General features: G+C 47.5%; 1 protein-coding gene across 1 annotated transcript in view; it reads right to left on the reverse strand.

The window, feature by feature from the left end:
- Positions 1 to 17544, reverse strand: part of tdrd12 (tudor domain containing 12) — a 95680-nt gene that overhangs the window by 33857 nt on the left and 44279 nt on the right. The window contains exons 15-19 of the mRNA XM_056282346.1: positions 11368 to 11521; positions 10371 to 10498; positions 9419 to 9607; positions 7121 to 7249; positions 6860 to 6977 (exon numbers count right to left, since the gene is read on the reverse strand). Coding sequence (XP_056138321.1) covers positions 6860 to 6977; positions 7121 to 7249; positions 9419 to 9607; positions 10371 to 10498; positions 11368 to 11521 — 718 coding nt within the window. The remainder of the gene's footprint in view (positions 1 to 6859; positions 6978 to 7120; positions 7250 to 9418; positions 9608 to 10370; positions 10499 to 11367; positions 11522 to 17544) is intronic.

Genomic DNA, 17544 nt, shown 5'->3' on the forward strand with positions numbered 1-17544 from the left:
ACATAAACCAGGCCCCCAGCTCACAGTCCTGCTGGGTGAGAGGCATAGCCCCTAGTGTCCTGGAAGGAGGATGACCCCGACAGGGAACCTGGGCCGGAAACACAACTTCGCCTGCCACCCTGTGCGCCGGTTTAAGCCTATCAAGCGTGACACGCTCCCTACGCCCACCCATATCCAGCACAAAACCCTTAGGACTTGTCTCGAGAACCCGAAATGGACCATCGTATGGGGGTTGGAGGGGCGAGCGGTGAGCATCATGCCGTACAAAAACAAAACGAGCCGACATGAGCTCCGTAGGCACGAACGAACGGCGGAAAACAGTGGTGAACGGGGCCTGGAACCCGAGTGCTGTCGGACAAAAAAGGATAAACGGCCGGACGGGGTCGAGGAGCGGAACTCCCAGGCAAAAATTCCTCACGGATGCGGAGCAGCTGACCGAGCACCAGCTCAGCGGGTGACGCGTTGAGGTCCTCCTTAGGAGCCGAACGCAACCCAAGCATAACCCAAGGTAAACGATCCACCCAGTTACCATCCGAGAGCGCAGCGCTGCCTTGAGCGACCAGTGAAAACATTCACACAAGCTGTTAGCCTGAGGGTGGTACGCGGTAGTGCGGTGTACCTGCACACCCAAGGATCGTGCAAGTGCCGACCAGAGCTCTGACACGAATTGGGGGCCCCTGTCTGAGGTGATATCCGATGGAGCGCCGAAACGGGCGACCCAGGAGGAAAGAAAAGCGTGTGCAACATCCGAGGATGTTGTGGAGGACAGAGGGACAGCCTCTGACCACCTGGTGGTCCGATCCACCATTGTGAGCAGGTGCGTAAAACCCTGTGAAGAAGGTAGAGGGCCCACCAGGTCCACATGCACGTGGTCGAAACGTCTGGCCGGGATCGGAAACGGTTCGAGGGGCGACTTAGTGTGCTGGTGGACCTTAGCGCGCTGGCACGCTACACATGCAGCTGCCCACCCCTTGACGTCCTTGCGGAGGCCAGGCCAGACGAACTTGGAACCAACCAACTTCACCGACGCCCGAACTCCAGGGTGCGAGAGGGAGTGAATCGAATCGAAAACTCGACGGCGCCAGGCCACTGGAACAACGGGGCGGGGACGGCCGGTGGAGACATCGCAGAGGAGGGCAGGACTGCCTTCCTGCATCACAGCGTCCTCTAGCTTGAGGCCGGTACGCGTTGACCTAAGGGCAAGGACATCCAGGTCGCTGGGCTGGTCGGCAGCCATAGCGGAGAAATCCACACCGAGGTGCACAGGACACACAAGCACACGCAACAGACAATCAGCAACAGGGTTGGACTTCCCGGCCACATGCTGAATGTCCATTGTGAACTCGGAGATTACCGCTAGGTGGCGCTGCTGACGAGCAGACCACGGCTCAGTCACCTTGGACATGGCGAAAGTCAGCGGTTTATGATCCACATAAGCCGTGAATGGGCGACCCTCCAGCAGGAAGCGGAAATGCCGGGTCGCAAGGTGCAGTGCCAGCAACTCCCGGTCAAAAACGCTGTACTTGCGCTCGCTATCTCGCAGTTTGCGGCTAAAAAATGCGAGTGGCTGCCACGCATTCACCACACGCTGTTCAACCACAGCCCCCACGGCTATATCAGACGCATCGGTTGTTAAAGCCATGGACGCCGTGGGTGTGGGATGGGCGAGGAGGGCAGCTTTAGCCAGGGCACACTTAGCTCCGTCAAAGACTTGGACCCGTTCGGGAGTCCAGTCGACAGGGTCGTTAGCCTTCTTAAGCTGCAGGGCTTCGTAAAGTCGCTGAAGGAGGTGGGCAGTGCGAGGGAGGAAACGGTTATAGAAATTCGCCATGCCCAAGAATTCCTGCAATGCCTTAACAGAGACTGGGCGGGGGAATTCCGCCACCGCTTGCACCTTAGAAGGCAACGGGACCGCCCCTTTTGGCGAAATGCGGTGACCCAAGAAGTCAATCACCGGCAGTCCAAACTGACACTTGGCCGGGTGGACTAAAAGGCCGTGTTCGTCCAGACGACGGACAACCTGTTTCAGGTGCGCCAGGTGCTCTTCAGCTGACGAACTGGCCACTAATATGTCGTCGAGATAAACGAACACGAAAGCAAGGTCACGCAACACCGAGTCCATCAGACTCTAAAAGGTTTGCGCTGCCCCCTTCAAGCCAAAAGGCATGCGCATGAACTCAAAAAGCCCAAATGGGGTGATCACTGCGGTCTTGGGCACGTCCTCTGCGCGCACAGGAACCTGATGATAGCCGCACACCAGGTCCACCTTAGAGAAAATAGTGGTACCTGCCAGGCGTATGGAAAAGTCCTGTATGTGTGGGATGGGACAGCGGTCATTGGCGGTGACGTTGTTCAGGTGGCGAAAGTTGCCGCAAGGCCGCCACGACCCATCCGCCTTGGGCACCATGTGAAGCGGCGAGGCCCACGGGCTGTTGGAACGCCTCACTATACCCAGACGCTCCATGATGGCGAACTCCTCCTTAGCTATAGCCAATTTTACCGCGTCGAGGCGCCACGCGCATGCAAAAACTGGCGGTCCCACAGTGGGAATGAAATGTTCTACCCCGTGCTTAGTAACCGTGGTGGAAAAGGCAGGCGTAGTCACCGATGGAAAATCCGCCAGCAAACACTGAAAAACATCACCTAATGCTAAAAAGTTAGCGTGTGTTAACGGCCCGGCTCCCCGTCTCGCACGGAAAAGTGGCGAAAGACACAGCATCAATTAAACGGCGGTTTGCAACATCAACCAGCAGACCATTAGCACACAGAAAATCCGCGCCGATAATAGGAACAGTAGTGGCGGCCACTACAAAGTCCCACTCAAAATGGCGCCTGTGGAAGCAAACAGTCACCAACCTTGTGCCAAACATCGCAATGGACGAACCGTTAGCTGCACTTAACTGTGGGCCGCCGCCTTCGGCCGACCTGTCTATCTTAGCAGGAGGGAGTAGGCTCTTTTGCGAGCCTGAGTCCACCAGAAACCGTCTTCCTGACATCGTGTCCTTAATGAAGAGCAGCTCACTACGTCCGCCAGCGCCCACAGCTGCTACTGAGCGCTGGCCCTGGAGTTTCCCGCCGCCTCAAACGTGCACGGAGGGACGCAGCGCCTCGCCTTGCCGCCGAACCGCTGGTGGAAGAAACAGAGGTCGCTCCCGCGCCATCTCCGGACAGTCACTCCAGCCACCACTGCTGGGTCCGCGTCCTCCGACGCCGGCTGCAGAGGCTCCGATGCCACACTCTTCACAGAGAACCATCTGGTAGCCAGCAAGACCCGATCGGCCTCCTCAGCCAAACCTCGGCAGTCACCAGCGGCCAGACACGGGAGTTAGCCAAAGCCGCACGCACAGGAGACGGAAGCTGGCGCATGAAAACGTGCGGGAAAAGGAATCCACCTTCGTCCGAGCCCAGCAGTAACAGCATATTGTCCATGAGATCCACAGCCGTCCCGTCACCCAAACCGGCTAGGGAAAGGATTCTATCTGCCCTCTCTGCGGCAGATAGGCTGTACCTCCGGAGCAGAAGATGTTTGAGGGCGACGTATTTATCGTGTTGCGGAGGGGCGCGCAACAGCTGCATGGCCCGGCGTGTGGACTGCTGGTCCAGCGCAGCGACGACTAGATAGTATCTGGAGTCGTCCGCGGAGATTCCACGCAGGTGGAACAGCGCCTCGACGTGCTGGAACCATGAAGCCGGGTCGCTCTGCCACAACTCTGGGAGCTTCACAGCTGCGGCGAGAACGGCCGGCTGTGAGAGTTGGGGCGGCGTGGCCGAAGTGGATTCACACTCTTCTTCTGCTCCAAACATGTTCAATTCGGGATCACCAATGTGGCAGGATGAGGAAAAACACAGGAGACGAAGGCGAGTCCTCAGCTCCAAAACCAAACTACAGCAGGAACAACCCTGCACATGCAAGCCCGGGAACGTAAACCACGCCCCCAGCTCACAGTCCTGCTGGGTGAGAGGCATAGAACCTAGTATCCGCCACAGCACAATAAATTAACAGTTATCCACTGATTCATCAATTCTGTTTATTTTTCCCCCAATAAAACAGATAACACTGTAAAGTCACGAATTAATTGTACTCTAGGTTAAACAACCTGCTAATCTGCTGTATTCTTGAGAGTAATTACCGCGAAAAAAAGTAGAGATGGATATTTTGGTAATCAGAAAAACTAATAAAATCAGAAATTTCAGCAGGGGTGAACAACCTGTTGACAAGGGTCAATTTCAAGAAGAAACATCCAGCAAACGGCCACTAAGGCCTGGCATCCATCTCATTTTTTAAAGACTTATTCAGAACAATCTGTCATATAGAAAAGATTCCGTTTACATTGATGTCATTTATACTCAAGAAATCACTTAGTCACTTCTGTATACTGCTGCACTTCTCTAATTCTTCTTCTTCACGGCCTCCTTGTTAGTGAGGACGCCTCCAGCACCATCAGGAGGACATGCTCACCAAACAAGTCTCCTCCAATTCTTTCTGTCCTGAGCTGATCTTGTTGCCACTGACATTTTCAGACTACGCCATTCTTTGATGTCATCATGATACTGCCTTCTTGGTCAGCCTCTCTTGCGCTTTGCTGGTGTAGTCCCCAAAATCCTGTTCACCATCGCTTTCTTCAGTGTCCAACTTTCAGCTCCGTATGACAACACTGGCCAGACGAGTGCTTTAAGTAGACTGACTTTCACTTCTTTTCTTATTCCCCTATCTTTCCATATTGGTACTTCTCTAATACCAACTGGTTTATGTCTGATTCCAGGTGAGGTAGTCGCAACTCTGAGCACTGCATGCAGGTTATCATTTGTCACCCTTGTTCGCAGAGGACTTGATTAGCTTCATTAAGTAATTCGTTAAGTTGACATACGCAAGTGTTTCCAAACATGGAGATCCACTTTTGTGCATTTGGAAAGATACCGGAAAACTGATACCAGTCCAGACACCCGTACAATTCTAGGAATGTTATCTCCCTGTGCTTACTCTTCATCCCAAGAGCACCGGAGATCAGTTACTTCAACTTTACACATCACCAGAAATGAAAAGGACAGCCTTTTCATTCCTGAACTATTCAAATCTATTGGTGGACACCTGCTGCACGTCTTGAAGCACAAAGCTGTGATAGGTACCAACTTGTTCCATGGTAAATTCAGGTCCTTGACTGCATTTCTGAAGGTACAGAAAATGCCAGACCCAGTGGCTCCACACCACAAAGGGCACCAGTGATGCAAGTTCTTGATAGACTTGAAACATTTCAGCGACACCATGGATAAATAGTGAGGGCTATGCTTTATTGCTCATGTTTGTGCTCGTCCATAGAAGCAGAAAATAAAGGTGATTTACTTTGCTGCAGTACAGACTGCTTGCTCTTGAAAGATTGTTTTTAAAGACGTTTGATATTTGGGAGACCTCTACTATACAAGATCTCTATCTCTACCAAACAAGCTTTCATACTTGTCGGTGAAGGGACAGGCAAATTTCACCACAAATGATAGCCGCCTCTGACTCCTTTTATCTCTTTTCAAACGAGCTTTATTAACGCCCCGGTTGTCCCCCCCCCCCCAGATTTCTATGTTTTGTGTTCTCTTCTCCTCTTGTAGATTGTGAAGTTTTAGGGTTCTGGTTTTGGAATGTCTTCAGAAATTGCCTTCTTCTTTTTTTTGGAGGGGGGGGGGGTTCCCTCTCGGGGTTCCCTCCCTTTTTCTCCCAAATTGTATCCGGCCAATTACACCATTCTTCCGAGCTGTCCCGGTCACTGCTCCACCCCCTCTGCCGATCCGAGGCGGGCTGCAGACTACCACATAGGCGCCTCCTCCGATACATGTGGAGTCACCAGCCGCTTCTTTTCACCTGACAGTGAGGGGTTTCACCAGGGGGACGTAGTGCATGGGGGGATCACGCTATTCCCCCCAGTTCCCCCTCCCCCCCGAACAAGCGCCCCGACCAACTAGAGGAGGCGCTAGTGCAGCGACCAGGACACATACCCACATCCGGCTTCCCACCCGCAGACACGGCCAATTGTGTCTGTAGGGAGACCTGACCAAGCCAGAGGTACCACGGGGATTCGAACCGGTAATCCCCCTGTCGGTAGGCAATGGAATAGACCGCTACGCTACCCGGACACCCTGAAATTACATTCTTTCACCACAATCAAAACCCACTTTGCATGTTAACAGTAGTATTATTTGGGGGGGGGGGGGTACAAGGGCATCCTTTCTGGATTTAAACTTGCCATGCACAAGATCAACCTTTTTTCTTTTTAACTCATATTTGTCTTTAACAAAGACATGTTAGCAGTGAAATAACATGGAAATCTGTAAATTCATTATCATAGGGGGCTTGAGTTTTCAGTGATGCATGATGCAAAAAAAAAAATCACTGTTAATTTCATGTCCATTTCAGACAACAAAAATATGAAATGCAAAGAAGTAATAATTAAAATGTTGGAAAACTGTTAGGAGGCGGAGTATCACAATTAACTTGTTTATCTTAATGAATTAGTCGTTGGCGCTCCATTTACTTTTAAATGTTTTTATCATGGCAGATTCATTGGCAAGTTGATAGTGTGGCAGAGTCTGGCCCATGGGTTGGTTGTATGTTGTGCACCCCTGATCTACACGCATATCCGTATAAAAAATAAGACGAAACAAGTCAGATCAGTTAGGACACAAACCAGGTGTGGAAGGCAGGAGTGATTAAAACGAGTGTCTCTATTAAGAGAAATGGACTTGTGCAGACACGGTTTGTGGTACCAAGGGGTAGAGCAAAGTAAACTAACTATTCCACAGAGCCCACTGCTGACTACAACATAGTATGGCAATGTTATAAATGTCAGCTACTTGTAGAACATGTTCCAGTTACCCAAGTTGACTTGAATGCCCGGGCCAGAATTCTTCCTCCACATCTCAACAATGCTGTCCAACTGGTGTGTTAACCCTTGGTGAGTCTTCAGACAGAATGCTGATGCGCTACTCAAAGCCTGCAGGACAGGGGGAAGATGTGTCCAGAGACGCTGAAGTGGGTAAGCATCTAGGCTGTTAGGACCTTTCTGTCCATTCATCAAAAACAAAACAAAAATGCACATTTCGCTTCATGAAGTTTGACAACAGTGTGATACTTCACCTTAAACACTAGTTCAACATCCTCAATAGAGTTGGTAATTATGAGGGTCTTCTGTCTAACAGCAGGTTTGAAATCTAACGCATTCAACAGAGCCGACATCTTGTTTCTCTCCAGGGAGTGGAGAATAACCTGTCAGAGGGGAGAAACTTTTCGTTTGAGAGCAGAAAAACTACACAACTCACGAAAAGGGACCATTTGCATTAAAACTTGAAATCTTAGTTTTCTGTATCAAATTAAACACTAATGCCAAGAAACAAACCAAAACCTTTCAGACCAGTTCATGCCATATGAACTTCTCATGCTTCCTCACAACTTCCCTTTAAAACTGCAGACTATTTCTAGACCAGGGCTGCATGATTATGGCCAAAATGATAATCACAATTATTTATCACAATTATTAATTGATTTTAGGGACAAAATATATTTTCTTTTAAGATTCTCTGGTGTGGTCTTTTGGGAAAAATTACATTTGCAAGCATCGACTATTCATTTTACAATCAATGATTCATTACAGTTCATTACAATGTAATGAACTGTCAGGCTCAAGTACGGCTCCCATTGTGGTCTGCTTGACCATAGGTCAGTGGTAGTCGCAAAGTACTCGACAGCTGTGACTTCCCTCTCTATATCTTTTGTCCAGTGTGTTGGCCATTTTCCTGAAGCCTTCATTGCTCACAGTGTTTATTGGACACATATCTTTGGCCAAATGGAAGGCGGTTGGATGGGTTATTTCAGTCTGTGGGAGCTGGATGGATACGGTGACACACTGTACAGGGTCGCTGTTATGGCTGTCTGTGTGGACGTCGGACAGGGACGGGGATTCAGTGAACTAACCGTTAGCAATGTAGTTCTTCTTGGCCTTCACGCATTCATCGTACTGCAGTTTGTGTTGTTTTTTCAGGTGGTTGAAAAGATTAGTTGTGTTGCTTTGTGGCGCACACAATTCTACGGCACTCTTTGCATATGACTTGTTCTTGGTTGACGTCACTTGCCCTAAATCAAAAATATTTCCAAACAAGGAATGATGCTCCGTTTCGAGGGGCTAGCTCTTCGCCTTCTGCTCTGGACATTTGATGTTTATTTTGCCCTTACTCGTCTACTCTAGACTGCAGCCGCACCAACCAGAACATTTTAGCACAGGCTGCCGCTGCAGGGTTGGCGCTTAAAGGGAACAGCTGTGATTGGTCAGCCAGTTAGTTCAGGAAGCGCTTGATGTGATATATAGCAGAGCGTTCCATGAGCGGAGCACGCATTTTATACGTCAATATTGCAGGTGATCATGTTCATTTAACTGTGGGAAGCCAAAACCGTGATTGCGATTAATATTCGATTAATTGTGCAGCCCTATTCTAGACCTTAACTTCTACGCTGGTTTTTACATTTTTTTAAGCGTATTCTGATAGTTGTTGGGCAACATGACATAACTAATCCATATTACTATGGCTGAACATTTCTTTTCACATTACAAAGGATAAAGTATTACACAGCTACTGACAGTCAATCTATGGCTCAAAAGAACAAAATGTCAGATGTGTATCAACCACTTCTTCCACTCTTTTCTACAACTGTGTCTAACTCCCTTAATTTGGATATGGAACTAATCAGATTAATTGTATTGATGCATGTTCAATAGTCCAGGTAAGGAAATCACAAAGTTTTATCAGTTCATCTGGACACAACGTTTATTGAGAGAAACGTTTCATCACTCATCTAAGTGACCTCTTCAGTCTAAGCTGACTGCAGGTGTCCCCACCCTTATAAACAATGCAGTGGCATAACCAGCGAAAACAACGACCGGTTTCATATGCAAAGTTACAATGGCCATGTGTACTAGTCACAGAGGACTGGGGAATAATTGCAATGAAAGGACTGTAAAATGGCGATAGATGTACTCTTGTACTGCCTTTTGTATTTACGCCCCAAGTAGATGGAATGTCCTGCCTGATGACTTGAGAGAGGCCCCCCACACTTAACACTTCTACAAGCAGGTTAAAAACTTTTCCTTTCACAACAGCATATGGCTAAGTTCTTGGTTTGCGTGAGTGTGTTTTGTATATTTTTATATTCTTATATTCTGCTCAAATTCCTGTATAACTGCACTAATGCCTGTTGATATGCATATTTATTTTCTACATTTGCACTTTTATGATTGTGTTTCGACTGTATTGACACTTTATGTGAAGCACATTTTGTTGCCTGTGTATGAAATGTGCTATATAAAGTTTTGACTTGACTCACTGTTTTGTTGCATGCCATCTCCTACCATAGCCCATCAAGCACCTTCCCCTCCTAACTGACCTGGTGGACGCCCCCGTAGAGTGCAGCCTCCTCCGCCGCAGAGATGACAACACAGGGAGAGAACATGTAATCGGCCAGCAGGTTCTCCATATAACTGCCCCACTGTTTCCCAACGGCAATGACCTGCCTCGGGCAGACCAACTTCTGGCTGGACGTAACCTTCTGGAAATGCTGTAAGATGGTTGTCATCTGACAGGAGGAGATGCAAAGCTTTGAGCCAAAATCACACGCCAAAAATTGAAGCAAAAGTTCTAAACTATAGATTTAATTTATATCCGACATGTAAAAGAAAAAGAAAAGTCCAGGTCCAGCTGTGAATCGGAGTTGCTAATAAAATGTCTTCTATGGCCTTGCGCTGTAAGGAGCAGCACAGTGATGGAGAGAATGAGGCTTCTGTCTGCTCCGCATCCTCTATTCCCAGTGACCAAGGCTCTGGTCTCTCTAGAAACTCTTTTCGGGCTTTTATTTTGAATTTCGCTCATGGCTGCTAATTCACCGTTTGTGACAACTCCAGTTACGCATCATTCGCACTTCGCACATTTACTCTTTCTACGAGAATGACGTGCCTGGGTCTACTTGGTATTTGCATCAGTACTCTATTCTATTTTCCCGGGCTTTGTGGTACTCAAATGTTGATGTTGCGTAGGATGGTCCTGCTCTTCGGTGATGATTAGAGTGCATACTTGATGTGCCATTACTTGCAATGCTATCACAGCACCCAGTTTTCTTTTTTGCCTTAGTTGTTTAGTTTTCACTCAGTGGAGTCATCAAGCGCTTTATTATAGTGTTTTATAGTGTATTATAGTATAGGTAGCCGAAACCTTGTTTCAGATGTTAAACAGATTGATTTCACGTCCTTCCTTCAAGCGCAAAACAGGTGGAAATCTGAAGTGGGAATAATCACACAAAGAATAAATCAACAGATAACACAGAAAACAATGTCAATCGTCACCTGGTCTGGTGCCAGAGAGAAGAGTTGGTCCACCTGGTCTAACACCAGGTGACACAGACGCAGGAACAGGAAGCAGTGGTGGACCAGCAGACGGACCAGGCTGAAGGGTGTGGTCACTAGTACCAAGCCTGCTTAGACAAACAAAATAAAATCCACCATCTTAGTTTTTGAATATAGCTGTAGTCTGTTCACTGGGTGCTATAAAGTAAAAAAAAAAAAAAAAAAAAAATCATGTTACTGGGGTAACAGAAGGGCTGGGCAGTTATTCAATATCATCATTCGTCTTTCAGTTGCATTGTATCAGGATGAAATGTGGATATTGTCATATCCTGATACAAAGTTTGTAGTCTAAATTAATGGCAACGAGAATCAATTAACTTAAATGTCCCAAAAATGAAGTCAAATACCTAAGGGACTCTTAAATGAAAATTAATTATAGCTCAAGAGATTTTACATTAAAAAAGAAACTGTTCAATTTGAGTAGACTCCGGTGGATTCTAAAATGTGGTATTGTTGCGTATGCTGACAGATAACATGAGAAATACCGTGTAAAATTCCTTGACTGTCGTGATATTTTATGTCTTTGTTTGTTAAACACTTAGCTCATTTGTTTCCTACCATTATCTTATAGTATGCAACCCTAACGCACTCCGGATAATGTGAATGCGTTATGCTTTCCCCAGAAACCTCTTTTCACTATATCCCCTTTTCACTATATTCCTTTCTATGTCATTTTAGTCATGTTGCATTATCTATTGTGCGCTGTTCTCCATTCATCTAAACAGGCTGCTGGGTAAGTCTCCATTCTGAGATAAAAATATGTTGCCAAGTGCTGGATGGTTGATCGCTGCATCAGCAGTCAGTTTGCAAAATGTCAGTTGCACTGTCTGCCCATGTGCTCAACAGTAGTTTTTCACCCACAACAGTATCCACAGGAATCAACAATATTTTTTACTATTGATGATGTAGTCCTAATCATTAGCAACAACAGGTTTACAGTTTTGGGGGATCTTGACGGTCCTGGCCTCATCCTTGGCCACACCCAGCACTACAGTCATGGGTTGGAAGATCTTCTTGACTTTACACTTCTCCAGCTGGTCAGTCAACATCTGGGCCTTCTCCCAGCCAGGGCACAGGATCACTGCCTTGGGCTGAACACATACACAGCACAGACAAAGCATCACTGTGTGTCAGACGTGTTATAGATTAAGAACTTGGTTCCAGAGGGGACACATTTTTTCAGAAAATCATTAAACCAGATGATGGTACTTTTTAAAGCTGAAATACACAATTTCCCCAATCTGTCCCTTCCTCAAGCAGCAAGAACTACAAACAAGTTGTAGCCTCAAGTGTCATCTGTGTGCTGTCGAGTTAACAGTTCCCAGGATCCGCGCATCCAGGCGGAATGGCAGTCTATTCTGTTGCCCACCAACACAGGGATTGCCGGTTCGAATCCCCGTGTTACCTCTGGCTTGGTCAGGCGTCCCTACAGACACAATTGGCCGTGTCTGCGGGTGGTAAGCCGGATGTGGGCCTGTGTCCTGGTCACTGCACTAGCGCCTCCACTGGTCGGTCGGGGCGCCTGTTTGGGGGTGAGGGGGAACTGGGGGAAATAGTGTGATCCTCTCACACGCTACGTCCCCCTGGCGAAAATCCTCACTGTCAGGTGAAAAGAAGCGGCTGGCGACTCCACATGTATCGGAGGAGGCATGTGGTAGTATGCAGCGCTCCCCAGATTGGCAGAAGAGGCAGAGCAGTGACAAGGAGAGTGGGGTAATTGGCCAAGTACAATTGGGGAGAAATAGGGGGGCAAAAACAAACAAACAGGGAATAATAGAAAACGAATCTACATGGCAGTATTGTACTACTACTACTACTTTCAGCTGCTCCTGTTAGGGGTCACCACAGCAGATCATCCGTTTCCATTCCTTCCTGTCTTCTGCATCTTCCTCTGACACACCAGCCACCTGCATGTCTTCCCTCACCACATCCATAAACCTCCTCTTTGGCCTTCCTCTTTTCTTCTTCCCTGGCAACTCCATATTCAGCATCCTTCTCTCAATATACCCAGCATCTCTCCTCCACACATGTCCAAGCCATCTCAATCTTGCCTCTCTTGCTTTGTCTCCAAACCGTCCAACTTGAGCAGTCCCTCTAATATAATTGTACCTAATCTTGTCCTTCTCCGTCACTCCTAATGAAAATCTTAGCATCTTCAACTCTGTCACCTCCAGCTCCGCCCCTGTCTTTTCATCAGTGCCACTGTCTCCAAACCATATAACATAGCTGGTCTCACAACCATCTTGTAAACCTTCCCTTTAACTCTTGCTGGTACCCTTCTGTCGCAAATCACTCCTGACATTCTTCTCCACCCACTCCACCCTGCCTGCACTCTCTTCTTCACCTCTCTTCTGCGCTCCTCGTTACTTTGGACAGTTGACCCCAAGTATTTAAACTCATACGCCTTCGTCACCTCTACTCGTTGCATCCTGACCTTTCCCATGTCCTCCCTCTGATTCACGCATAGGTATTCCGTCTTGCTCCTACTGACTTTCATTCCTCTTCTCTCCAGTGCATACCTCCACCTCTCCAGGCTCTCCTCAACCTGCACCCTACTCTCAGTACAGATCACAATGTCATCCGCGAACATCATCGTTCATGGAGACTCCTGCCTGATCTTGTCCGTCAACCTGTCCATTGCCATTGCAAACAAGAAAGGGCTCAGAGCCGATCCTTGATGTAATCCCACCTCCACCTTGAACCCATCTGTCATTCCAACTGATCACCTCACCATTGTCATACTTCCTTCATACATATCCTGCACCACTCCTACATACTTCTCTGCAACTCCTGACTTCCTCATACAATGCCACACCTCCTCTCCTGGCACTCTGTCATAGGCTTTCTCTAAATCTACAAAGACACAATGCAACTCCTTCTGGTCTTCTCTATACTTCTCAATCAACATTCTCAAAGCAAACATCACATCTGTGGTGCTCTTTCATGGCATGAAACCATACTGCTGCTCGCTAATTGTCACTTCTCCTCTTAACCTAGCTTCTATTACTCTTTCCCATATCTTCATGCTGTGGCTGATCAACTGTATACCTCTGTAGTTGCTACAGTTCTGCACATCGCCCTTGTTCTTGAAAATCGGTACCAGTATACTTCTTCTCCACTCCTCAGGCATCCTCTCACTTCCCAACATTGTGTTAAACAATCTAGTTAAAAACTCCACTGCCATCACTCCTAAACATCTCCATGCTTCCACATGTATGTCATCAGGACCAACTGCCTTTCCACTCTTCATCCTCTTCATAGCTGCCCTCACTTCCTCCTTGTTAATCCACTGAACTTCCTGATTCACTATCCCTACATCATCCAACCTTCTTGCTCTCTTTTTCTTCATTCATAAGCCCCTAAAGGTACTCCTTCCACCTTCTCAGCACACTCTCCTCGCTTGTCAGCACATTTCCATCTCTATCTTTGATCGCCCTAACTTGCTGCACATCCTTCGCAGCTTGGTCCCTCTGTCTAGCCAGTCGGTACAAGTCCTTTTCTCCTTCCTTAGTGTCTAACCTCTCACTACTCACCATATGCATTTCCTTTGCCTTCACTACCTCTCTCTTTGTTTTACGCTGCATCTCCTTGTACTCCTGTCTACTTTCTTCATCTCTGTGACCATCCCACTTCTTCTTTGCCAACCTCTTCCTCTGTATAATTTGCTGTACTTCCTCAATCCACCACCAAGGCTCCTTGTCTTCCTTCCTCTGTGCTGATGAAACACAAAGTACCTCCCTAGCTGTCTCCCTCACTATTTCTGCAGTGGTTGCCCAGCCATCCGGCAACTCTTCACTACCACCCAGTGCCTGTCTTAACTCCTCCCTGAACTCCACACAACAGTCTTCCTTCTTCAACTTCCACCATTTGATCTTCGGCTCTGCCTTCACTTGCTCCTTCTTCTTGGTCTCCAAAGTCATCCTACAGACGACCATCCGATGCTGCCTAGCTACGTTCTCCCCTGTCACCACCTTGCAGTCTCCAATCCCTTTTACATCGATATAGTCCACCTGTGTACACTTTCATTACAATACATTGCAGTATTGTAATGAAATGAAAAATATCAATATTGGTATCAACTGAAACGATGGTGGAAATTAGTGGTTACCAGCTGAATCCATCCATCTATTATCTGAACCATTTATCCTGCTCTCAAGGTCGCGGGGATGCTAGAGCCTATTCCAGCAGTCATTGGGCAGCAGGCGGGGAGACACCCTGGACAGGCTGCCAGGCCATCACAGCCCCCCCCCCGCCAAACACACACACATACACATTCATACCTAGGGACAACTTAGTATGGCCAATTCACCTGACTCACACGTCTTTGGACTGGGAGGAAACCGGAGCCCCCGGAGAAAATCCACACAGACACGGGGAGAACATGCAAACTCCACACAGAGGACGACCCGGGATGATGCACCAAGGTTGGACTATCCCGTGGCTCGAACCCAGGACCTTCTTGCTGTGAGGTGACTGCACTACCCACTGCGCCACCGTGCTGCCCGTTACCAGCTAAATATTCAATATTATGCATCCTTCAACAAAGGCAATCTAATACATTTGAAACAACATCAAACTGCAAGAGAACATGGCTCTTCTCTAATACTGACTGTAGAATTGGTAGATTAGCTGTCCAACAGAAGCATCACCACATCATAATGTTTCAATCTTTTTCTGTTCAAGTAGGGACGCATTTGCCACTGTACCAGTGTTTGTTCTACTTGGTCAAATATTTCAACAGCAGTATACAACAAACATTGATTATCTCATTACATCCCACAGAGGAGCAACTGTCGCTCAAATTGCTGAATAAGTTAATACTGGCTATGATAGACAGATATCAGAACACAGTATATTGCAGCTTGCAGCATATGGTGCTGCATAGCCACAAACTGTTCAGTGCCAATGATGACCCCTACCCACCGCCAAAGCGCCTACAATGGGTATGCGAGTGTCAGAACTGGACCACGGAGCAATGCAAGAAGGTGGCCTAGTCTGATGAATCACGTTTACTTTTACATCATGTGGACAGCCAGGTGCATGTGCATCATTTACCTGGGGAAGAGATGACACCAGGATGTACTAAAGGAAGATAGCAATCCGGTGGAGGAAATGTGATGCTCCGGGAAATGTTCTCCTGGGAAACTGTGGGTCCTGGCATTCATGTGGATATTAATATGACATGTACCACCTACCTAAACATTGTCGCAGACCAAGTACACCCCTTCATGGTAATGGTATTCCCTGATGGCAATGGCCTCTTTCAGCAGGATAATGCACCCTGCCACACCGTACACATTGTTAAGGAATGGTTTAAGTAACATGATGAAGTGTTCAAGCTGTTGCCCTGGCCTCCAAATTCTACAGCTCTCAGTCTGATTGAGCATCTGTGGGATGTGCTAGACTGACAAGTCCCATCCACGGCAGCTCTACCTTGCAACTTACAGGGATTTAAGGAATGTAATTAAGGATTTAAAATTCACTCGTCATTCGTGTGGATTAATGGGGCTCAGTGGGTGGACATGACGCTCCACTAGAAACATCTCTAAATGGACAGTAGGGTGGGCGTCTGGGTAGCATAGCGGTCTATTCTATTGCCTACCAACACAGGGATCGCTGGTTCGAATCCCCATGTTACCTCCAGCTTGATTGGGCGTCCCTACAGACACAATTGGCCGAGTCTGTGGGTGGGAAGCCGGATGTGGGTATGTGTCCTGGTCGCTGCACTAGCGCCTCCTCTGGTCGGTCGGGGTGCCTGTTCAGGTGGGAGGGGGAACTGGGGGGAATAGTGTGATCCTCCCACGCGCTACGTCCCCCTGGTGAAACTCCTCACTGTCAGGTGAAAAGAAGCGGCTGGTGACTCCAGATGTATCGGAGGACGCATGTGGTAGTCTGCAGCCCTTCGCGGATCGGCAGAGGGGGCAGAGCAGCGACCGGGACGGCTCGGAAGAGCAGGGTAATTGGAAGGGTACAATTGGGAAGAAAAACTGGTTAAAATCCAAACGAAAAAATAAATGGACAATAGGGTGCCACACTGATTATTGGTGCAGTCAGACTGCATCATACATAACGCAAGTGTGGAAATGGTTACATCATGCAAATATTTGGGTACTATTATTGATGATCACCTTAAATTTGATGTGAACACTGACGCTTCTGTGAAGCGGGGGCAAAAGAGAATTCACCTTCTCCGTAGCTAAATTTATTTTCTGTCGGTCCCGTCATCCTCTGTCGCTTTTATCAATCTTTTATTGAGAATCTTCCGAGTTTTTCTTTATATGCTGGTTTCACAGCCTCACAGTAAAAGACAGAAAATGCCTGAACAGCATTGTTAAAATCTGTTCTAAGATCACCGGGGTGAAACAGAGATCTGAATCCTTTTTGCAAGTAACAAATTCTCCAGAAAGCAGTTAGTATTTTGGCTTCTTCTGGACAAAAATCTTTCAGTGTTTAACTATACGAAGCAATTCAAACATGAGCAGAAGACGAAAGACCAGTGGAAAGGCAAGGGCCAAGGCCAAGACCCGTTCATCGCAGGCCGGGCTTCAGTTCCCTGTGGGCCGTGTTCACAGACTCCTCCGTAAAGGAACTATGCAGAGCATGTCGGTGCCGGTGCCCTGGTCTACCTGGCGGCTGTGTTGGAGTATCTCACCGCTGAGATTTTGGAACACATCAATTTTCTCTGTTGCGACCAGGGCGTCATTATGTTTTACCTGCTTATAAAAGTACCCATTATTCTGAATCATTCACTCCTTTTGTGACTACTACATGCTCCCTAGTTTTTTATTTTATTATGCGATTGTTTTATTGCGTTTACCAAGTTCATCTAGCCCAGGGGTGGGTAACCATTTGCCATGGAGAGCCATTTGTATGCAGGTTTTCATTCCAGCCGGACTCCACACCAGGTGATATCACTGATTAGCAACCATTCAACCACAGAGGAAGAATGTATCAGTGAAATCACCTGGAGTGGAGTCCGGCTGGAATGAAAACCTGCATACACATGGCTCTCCATGGCACATGGTTAGCCACCGCTGATCTAGCCTATCAATATTATTAATTACTTATATAGTTACGGTCAAATTATTAGCCCCCTTTATGAAATTAAACAAAA

Source organism: Lampris incognitus, chromosome 6 (assembly GCF_029633865.1).
Source record: "Lampris incognitus isolate fLamInc1 chromosome 6, fLamInc1.hap2, whole genome shotgun sequence".
NCBI lineage: Eukaryota > Metazoa > Chordata > Actinopteri > Lampriformes > Lampridae > Lampris > Lampris incognitus.